The 9,294-nt window shown below is 65.9% G+C and overlaps 1 protein-coding gene across 1 annotated transcript; it reads left to right on the top strand.

Annotated features, from left to right (window-relative positions):
* The first annotated feature begins 717 nt into the window (after positions 1–717).
* COQ10A (coenzyme Q10A) lies at positions 718–9,291 on the top strand. Its single transcript, XM_084223715.1, has 5 exons — positions 718–881; positions 4,864–5,004; positions 7,012–7,204; positions 8,177–8,278; positions 8,368–9,291. The coding sequence occupies exons 1-5, from the start codon at positions 802–804 to the stop codon at positions 8,533–8,535; spliced, it is 684 nt and encodes a 227-aa protein (XP_084079841.1). The 5' UTR covers positions 718–801; the 3' UTR covers positions 8,536–9,291.
* The last annotated feature ends 3 nt before the right edge of the window (positions 9,292–9,294 follow it).

Genomic DNA, 9,294 nt, shown 5'->3' on the forward strand with positions numbered 1-9,294 from the left:
CGAAGAGTGCGGGGGTGGTGGGAGAGGGTCCCGGGGGTCCCCGTGTGCCGCCTCCATCCCCTCCGTGGGGTCTGCCCGGTGGGAACCCCATCCCCCGGTGGTCCCGGGGGTCCCGGAGCAGCAGCTCCTCCATCCCAAAGGGCTCTGGAGCAGTGGGAGAGGCTCCCGGGGGTCCCATGTGTCACCACTGTCCCTCTCTGGGCTGAACTGGGATGAGCTGGGCTGGACTGGGATGTGCTGGGATGAACTGGGAGGAACTGGGCTGGGCTGTGCTGGGTTGGCACTGGGTAATGCTGAGCTGGACTGGGATGTACTGGGCGGCACTGGGATGTGTTGGGCTGCACTGGGCGGCACTGGGCCACACAGTTCCCGCAGGTTCTGTGTTCCCGGTCTCTCGGCTCCTCTGCCCGGTTCGGAGCGGGGCCGTTACCGGGACACTGCACCGGAGGGTCCCCGTCCCTCTCCGGACCCACCGACCGGGGGCACACGTGGAAGGCGGGGCCAGACGCCCCCTGGGGCAAAGCCCAGCCCCGGGAGGGCCCCTCCCGGTTGGTCCCGGTTGGATCCCGCTCCCGGTGCAGCCGCAACCCCGTCGCGCACTACACTTCCCATCGTGCCCCGCGCACCCTCCGACTACAACTCCCATCATCCCTCGCTCGGGAGGCGTCGCCTCGCCCCGCCCCGTGACGTTCCCGGCGCTATGGCGACGTGGTGACGTCACGGGGTGAGAGGTCAGGGCGGCGGCGGCGCCGCGTCCCGGCCCGGTCCCGGTTCCGGCCCGGCCCCGGTCCCGGCCCGGTGATGGCGGCCCGGCGGCTCCGCGGCGCCCTCCAGCTCGGGGCGCGGCAGCGCCTGCGGGCCGCGGCGGTCCCGCCCGGCAGGTGAGCGGCGGCGGCCCCGGGGCGGGCGGGGCCCGGAGGTCACACCGGCCCCGGGGGCACCGGGGCGGGCCCGGGGCGGCGATCGTGCTGCGGGGGCTCCTGCCCGCGCTCCCGGCCCCTGCAGGGTGGGGTGGTCCGGGGGCACCTTGGCGGAACCGGGGAGTCGCGGCGGGGCCGGCCCGGGGGTCCCGGTGGGGCCCTGTCCCGGTTCACCGGGCGCTGGGCGGGGAACACCGGCTGGGAGGGGCTGACCTTGGAGCGAACCCCGCTGGGGACACCGGGAGAGCCGAGCCCCGGTGTCACCGGGCGAGGCGGCAGTCCCGAGGCCACCGGGATGTGTCCCCATGGCGGCGACCTCTGCTCGGGGACGGTGACACGGGGACAGCACCGGGACCGACCCCCCCCGGTGGGAACAATTCCCGAATTCCGGTGGGAAGGGCGGGACCTCCCCCGGCAGCGACACCGGGGGGGCACCGGGCGCTTGTCCCCGCCGGGATTAGCTGTCCCCGGGTCGGGTTTCCCGGCCTTCCTCCTCCTCCTCCTCCTCCTCCTCCCCGTGGCAGCTGCAGCGCTGGCACCGGCCCCGGGAGCGTCCCGGCCGCGGGCACCGGCACCGGCCCCGAGCCCCCGGGGGCATTCCCGGCACGGGAGGGGATCCGGGAGGGGATCCGGGAGGGGCTGAGGGGGCTTGGGGAGGTCGGGAAGGGACCTGGGGTGGTCTGGAAGGGGCTTGGGATGATCAGAGGGGGTTTGGGATGGTCTGAGGGGGTTTGGGAAGGTCAGGAAAGGACCTGGAAGTTCAGGAAGGGACCTGGGATGGTCTGGGGAGAGCCTGAACTGGTCTGGAAGGAGCTTGGGATGGTCTGAGGGGGTTTAGGAAGGTCAGGAAAGGATCTGGAAAAGTTTGGAAAGAGCCTGGGGTGGTGGGAAGGGGCTTGGGAAGGTCAGAAAGGGACCCGAGGCTGTCTGGAAGGGGCTTGGGATGGTCTGAAGAGGTTTAGGAGGGTCAGGAAAGGATCTGGAAGTTCAGGAAGGGACCTGGGATGGTTTGGGGAGAGCCTGAGCTGCTCAGGAAGGAGCTTGGGATGGTCTGAAGGAGTTTGGGATGGTCAGAAAGGGACCCAAGGCTGTCTGGACGGGGTTTGGGATGATCAGAGGGGGCTTGGGATGGTCTGAGGGGGTTTGGGATGGTCTGAAGAGGTTTAGGAAGGTCAGGAAAGGACCTGGAAGTTCAGAAAGGGACCTGAGCACATCTGGAGAGAGCCTGAGCTGGTCAGGAAGGGGCCTGGATTGGTCTGAAGGGGTTTGGAATGGTCAGAAAAGGACCCAGGGCTGTCTGGAAGGGGTTTGGGATGGTCTGGAAGGGACCTGGAAGTTCAGGAAGGGACCTAGAAGTTCAGGAAGGGATCTGAGCTGCTCAGGAAGGGGTCTGGGATGATCTGAGGGAGTTTGGAATGGTCTGGAAGGGACCTGGGATGGTCTGGGGAGAGCCTGAGCTGGTCAGGAAGGGGCTTGGGGTGGTCAGGAAGGGGCCTGGATTTGTCTGAAGGAGTTTGGGAAGGTCATTAAGGGACTCAAGGCTGTCTGGAAGGGGCTTGGGATGGTCTGAAGAGGTTTAGGAAGGTCAGGAAAGGACCTGAAAGTTCAGGACGGGACCTGGGATGGTCTGGGGAGAGCCTGAGCTGGTCTGGAAAGAGCTTGGGATGGTCTGAAGGAGTTTGGGATGGTCAGAAAGGGACACAAGGCTGTCTGGAAGGGGTTGGGGATAATCAGAGGGGGCTTGGGATGATCTGAGGGGGTTTGGGATGGTCTGGAAGGGGTTTGGGATGGTCAGAAGGGGTTTAGAAAGGTCAGGAAAGGACCTGGAAGTTCAGAAAGGGACCTGAGCACATCTGGAGAGAGCCTGAGCTGGTCAGGAAGGGGCCTGGTGTGGTCTGAAGGGGTTTGGAATGGTCTGGAAGGGACCCAAGGCTGTCTGGAAGGGGTTTGGGATGGTCTGGAAGGGACCTGGAAGTTCAGGAAGGGACCTGAGCTGCTCAGGAAGGGGTCTGGGATGATCTGAGGGAGTTTGGAATGGTCTGGAAGGGACCTGGGATGGTCTGGGGAGAGCCTGAGCTGGTCAGGAAGGGGCCTGGGGTGGTCTGAAGGGGTTTGGGATGGTCTAAAGGGGTTTGGGAAGGTCAGAAAGGGACCCAGGGCTGTCTGGAAGGGGCTTGGGATGGTCTGAAGGGACCTGGGCACATCTGGAGAGAGCCTGAGCTGCTCAGGAAGGAGCTTGGGGTGGTCTGAGGGAGTTTGGAATGGTCTGGAAGGCACCTAGGGTGGTCTGAAGGGGTTTGGGGAGGTCTGGAAGGGACCTGGGGTGGTTGGAAGGCACCTGGGCAAGTTTGGAAAGAGCCTGAGCTGGTCAGGAAGGGGCCTGGATTGGTCTGAAGGGGTTTGGGATGGTCAGAAAGGGACCCAGGGCTGTCTGGAAGGGGCTTGGGATGGTCTGGAAGGGATCTGGAAGTTCAGGAAGGGACCTGAGAAGGTCTGGAAGGATTTGGGAAACCCTAGAAAGGATCTGGGAAGCCCTGGAAGGGACCTGGGATGATCTGGAAGGATTTGGGAAGCTCTGTAGGGATTTGGGAAGCCCTGGAGGCATTTGGGAAACCCTAGAAAGGATTTGGGGATCTGGAAGGATTTGGGAAACCCTAGAGAGGATTTGGGAAACCCTAGAGAGGATTTGGGAAGCCCTGGAAGGAACCTGGGATGATCTGGCAGGAATTTGGGATGCTCTGGAAGGGCCTGTGAGGCGCTGGAAGGAACCTGGGATGATCTGGAAAGATCTGGGAAGCCCTGGCAGGAATTTGGGATGCTCTGGAAGGATTTGGGATGATCTGGAAGGATTTGGGAAGCCCTGGCAGGAATTTGGGATGCTCTGGAAGGGCCTGTGAGGCACTGGAAGGGACCTGGGAAGCTCCAGGGGGATTTGGGAAGCTCGGGAAGGGCTCTGGTCCGGCAGGAAGGGCCCCAAAGCCCCAGGGCGCTCCCGGGGCTGCCGGTGACACCCGGTGCCAGCTCGTGCTGCTGGTGACAGCTGGTGACAGCCCGTGACAGCCGGTGCTGCCAGTGCTGCCGGTGCCACTGGTGACAGCCGGTGCTGCCGGTACCGGCCAGTGACACCCAGTGATGCCGGTGACACCCGGTGACCGCCAGTGCTGTCGGTGCCACCCGGTGATACCTGGTGCTGTTGGTGACACCCGGTGACCACCGGTGACAGCCGGTACTGCCGGTGATACCTGGTGACCAGCAGGGACACCCGGTGCTGCCAGTGCCACCCAGTGACCGCCAGTACTGCCGGTGACACCCGGTGCCACCTGGTGCTGTCGGTGACACCCGGTACCACCCAGTGACCACCAGTGACAGTCGGTACTGCCGGTGACACCCGGTGCCACCCAGTGACCACCGGTGCTGCCGGTACCAGCCAGTGACACCCGGTGATGCCAGTGACAGCTGGTGACCGCCAGTGCTGTTGGTGACACCCGGTGCCACCCGGTGACCGCCAGTGACAGCCGGTACTGCCGGTGACACCTGGTGACCAGCGGGGGACACCTGGTGCTGTCAGTGCTGCCGGTGCCACCCGGTGCTGTCAGTGCCACCCGGTGCCACCCAGTGACCACGAGTGACAGCTGGTACTGCCGGTGACACCCGGTGACCAGCGCGGACAGCCGGTGCTGTCAGTGCTGCCGGTGACACCCGGTGCTGCCGGTACCGGCTGGTGACACCTGGTGACCACCGGTGACGCCCGGTGCTGCCGGTGCCACCTGGTGTCAGCTCATGCTGCTGGTACCGGCCGGTGCTGCTGGTGACATCTGGTGCTCCCAGTGCCACCCAGTGTCAGCTTGTGCTGCCGGTACCGGCCGGTGGCACCCGGTGCTGCCGGTACCTGCCGGTGCCAGCGGTGTCCGTGGGTGCCAGCGGTGTCCCCGTGTCCCCGCAGGCACACGGCCCCGTGCGGGCTCCGTCTCTCGCGCCTGGGCCGGCCGGGCCCCCTGGCCTGGGAGCCCCGAGCGCCGCCCAGCCGAGGCTTCCTCAGCCTCAGCAACAAACGCAAGGAGTACTCGGAGCGGCGCATCATCGGGTGGGTGCTGGGACGGGGCTGGGACTGGCTCCAAACACAGCCCTGAGCCTGACCTAACCCAAATCCCAGCTCCAAACCCAGCCCTGAGACTGAGCCTGACCCAAATCCCAGCTCCAAACCCAGCCCTGGGGCTGAGCCTGACCCAAATCCCAGCTCCAAACACAGCCCTGGGGCTGAGCCCGGCTCCAAACCCTGCCCTGGGACTGAGCCTGACCCCAAACCCAGCCCTGAGACTGAGCCTGACCCAAATCCCAGCTCCAAACCCAGCCCTGGGACTGACCTAACCCAAATCCCAGCTCCAAACCCAGCCCTGGGACTGACCTAACCCAAATCCCAGCTCCAAACCCAGCCCTGGGACTGAGCCTGACGCAAATCCCAGCTCCAAACGCAGCTCTGAGACTGAGCCTGACCCAAATCCCAGCTCCAAACCCAGCCCTGGGACTGAGCCTGGCTCCAAACCCAGCCCTGAGCCTGAGCCCAGCTCCAAATCCAGCCCTGAGACTGAGTCTGACCCAAATCCCAGCTCCAAACCCAGCCCTGAGACTGAGCCTGACCCAAATCCCAGCTCCAAACCCAGCCCTGAGCCTCAGCCTGAGCCCAGTCCCAGCTCCAAACCCAGCCCTAAGCCTGAGCCAAATCCCAGCTCCAAACCCAGCCCCAATCCTAACCCCGGCCCCAATCCCAGCCCTGACCTCAACCCCAATCCCAACCCCAGCTCTGACCCCAGCCCAAGCCCCAATCACAGCCCAGCCCCAATCCCAACCCAAACTCAGACCCCAGCCCCGATCCCAGCCCCAGCCCAACCCCGATCCCAATCCCAGCCCCAGCTCTGACCCTAATCCCAGCCCAGCCCCAGCCCCAATCCCAGCCCAGCCCCAGTCCCAGCCCCGATCCCAGCCTAGCCCCAGCCCCAATCCCGGCCCAATCCCAGTCCCAGCCCCGATCCCAGCCCAGCCCCGATCCCAGCCCCAACCCCAATCCCAGCCCCGATCCCAGCCCCAGCCCCGATCCCAGCCCTAGCCCCAGCCCTGATCCCAGCCCCAGCCCCGATCCCAGCCCCAACCCCAATCCCAGCCCCAGCCCCGATCCCAGTCCCAGCCCCAATCCCAGCCCCAGCCCAATCCCAGCCCCAATCCCAGCCCCAGTCCCAATCCCAGCCCCGATCCCAGCCCCAATCCCAGCCCCAATCCCAGCCCCAGCCCAATCCCAGCCCCAATCCCAGTCCCAATCCCAGCCCCGATCCCAGCCCAGCCCCGATCCCAGCCCCGATCCCAGCCCCGATCCCAGCCCAGTCCCAATCCCAGCCCCGATCCCAGCCCAGCCCCGATCCCAGCCCCGATCCCAGCCCAGCCCCAGCCCCAGCCCCGATCCCAGCCCCGATCCCAGCCCAGCCCCGATCCCAGCCCAGCCCCGATCCCAGTCCCAGCCCCGATCCCAGCCCCGATCCCAGCCCCGATCCCAGCCCCGATCCCAATCCCAGCCCCAATCCCAGCCAGCCCCGATCCCAATCCCGATCCCAGCCCAGCCCCGATCCCAGCCCCGATCCCAGCCCAGCCCCAGCCCAGCCCCGATCCCAGCCCCGATCCCAGCCCAGCCCCGATCCCAATCCCGATCCCAGCCCAGCCCCGATCCCAATCCCAGCCCCAGCCCCAGCCCCGATCCCAGTCCCAGCCCCGATCCCAATCCCGATCCCAGCCCCAGTCCCAATCCCAGCCCCGATCCCAGCCCGATCCCAGCCCAGCCCCGATCCCAGCCCAGCCCCGATCCCAGCCCCAATCCCAGCCCCAGCCCAGCCCCGATCCCAGCCCCGATCCCAGCCCCGATCCCAGCCCAGCCCCGATCCCAGCCCAGCCCCGATCCCAGCTCCAGCCCCGATCCCAGTCCCAGCCCCGATCCCAGCCCAGCCCCGATCCCAGCCCCAGTCCCAATCCCAGTCCCAGCCCTGATCCCAGCCCAACCCCAGCCCCGATCCCAGCCCCGATCCCAGCCCGCCCCTCTGTGTCCCAGGTACTCCATGCAGGAGATGTACGACGTGGTGGCCAACGTGGAGGACTACAAGAACTTCGTGCCCTGGTGCAAGAAGTCCGTGGTGGTGTCGCGGCGCCAGGGCCACGTCAAGGCCCAGCTGGAGGTGGGGTTCCCGCCCGTGCTGGAGCGCTACACCTCCATCGTCACCCTGGTGCGGCCTCACCTGGTCAAGGTGAGCTGGGGAGGGGCTGGAGCTGCAGGAGAAGGTTCTGGAGAAACCCTGAGGGAGCTGGGAAGGGGCTCAGCCTGGAGGGAAGGAGGATCAGGGGGGATTTCCACCCCACAGCTCCCTGATGGGAGAGCGGGGTCGGGATCTGCTCCAGGGAACAGCAGGAGGAGAAGGAACAGCCCCAGATTCCCCCAGGAGAGGCTCAGGGTGGAATTTCAGGAGGAATAGAAGGTTTTGGAAGCACCTGGAGGACAGGAGGCTCAGGGAGGAATTTAACTCCCTGATGGGAGAGCGGGGTCAGGATCTGCTCGCAGGAACACCAGGGTGAGAGGGAACAGAGCCCTGCCCTGATTTTTGGGGGGAATTTGCAGGTTTTTGGGAGAAAATTGTAGTTGTAACCAGATGGGGATTGGCCTCTTCTGCCAGGGAATGAGAGGGCAGGAGGAAATGGCCCCGAGCTGTGCCAGGAGAGGCTCAGGATGGACACAAGGAGGAATTTCCTCCTGGAAAAGGGGGTCAGGCTGTGGAAGTGCCCAGGGAGAAAAGGAGGCTCAGGGGGGAACTCCAGGGTCAGGATCTGCTCCAGGGAACAGCAGGAGGAGAAGGTACAGCCCCAAATTCCCCCAGGAGAGGCTCAGGGTGGAATTTCAGGAGGAATAAAAGGTTCTGGAAGCACCTGGAGGACAGAAGGCTCAGGGGGCAATTCCCACCCCACAGCTCCCTGATGGGAGAGCAGAGTTGGGGCGGTCACAATCTGTTCCCAGGGAAGAACAGGAGAAGGCAGGAGCAGCCTCAGGGTTGTTCCAGGGGATTCAGGTTGGAATTTCCCCAGGAAAGGGCTCTCAGGCACTGGAAGTGCCCAGGGAAGTTTGGAGGTGTCCAGGGGGGGATCCCGGGCCGGGCTGGATCCAGGAGGGATTTCCATCCTGGAGGATGATCCCGCTGCCCCCCTGAGCTGCCCCTCGCCCTCCCCAGGCCGTCTGCACCGACGGGCGCCTCTTCAACCACCTGGAGACCAACTGGCGCTTCAGCCCCGGCATCCCCGGCTACCCCCGCACCAGCACCGTGGATTTCTCGGTACGACCCCGCCCCGCATCCCCCGGGGGAGGGCGCGGCTCACCCGCCGGGGCTCACCCGCTCCTCCTCCTCCTCCTCCTCCCGCCCAGATCTCCTTCGAGTTCCGCTCCCTGCTGCACTCCCAGCTGGCCACCGTGTTCTTCGACGAGGTGGTCAAGCAGATGGTGGCCGCCTTCGAGCGCCGAGCCGCCAAGAACTTCGGGCCCGAGACGCGCATCCCGCGGGAGCTGATGTTCCACGAGGTGCACCAGACGTGAGGGCGGCGGGGCCGGGCACCCCCGGACTGTGCCGGGCCCGCCCCGAGCCCGACCCCCCTAAAATATTTATTCAACAAGTGCGTTTCCTCTGCTGCTGTTGCCTCAACGCCCCCCGGGGCTGCCGTGAGCCCCCCCACCCCACCTCGCCCCCCGGAGCTGGTTTTGCAGCTGATTCGGGGTTTTAAGTTTTGGTTTAGTTCTTTTTTTTTAACCCTTTTTTTTTTGGTTCTTTTTAAACTCCCCAGCCAGGCTGGAGGGCCCCGGTGGGGGCAGCTCCGGTGTCTGGGCCCCGCCGTGCTCCGGGAGGGGGGAGGGGGTTTTTTGGGGTGGGGGGAGCACCTGGGACCCCCTCCTCAATTCCTCCCCAGCTCTTCCAGGAACGAAAGGGAAGGGGCCGGCGCAGGGAGGAGCCCCCCGAGCCGTCGCACACTTTGCACAAGCCACACGCACAGGGTGGGGAGGGGGCGGCTCCCGCTGCCCCCCCCCGCTGCCCCCCACCCCCAGCACCCTCCGCGGGGACCCCCACGGTCCCGACCCCACCCCCAGCGACCCCACCCCTGTGTGGGGGGGGGTGGGAAGGTCTCGGCTCCTCCCCCCACCCACCCATCCCCCCTTGGCCGTGAAGCCCCCCCGGGGGGGTGAGGGGCTGCCCGAGCCCCCCGAGCCCCCCCAAGCCGAGGCAGGAAGGGCTTGGCCAGGCCAATAAAGAGAATTTTCCAAGGGTCTGCAGCCTCCTGGTCCTCATTGCCACGGCAGGGG

The sequence above is a fragment of the Fringilla coelebs genome (genome assembly GCF_963513975.1).
Source record: "Fringilla coelebs genome assembly, chromosome: 30".
Classification (NCBI taxonomy): Eukaryota; Metazoa; Chordata; class Aves; order Passeriformes; family Fringillidae; genus Fringilla; species Fringilla coelebs.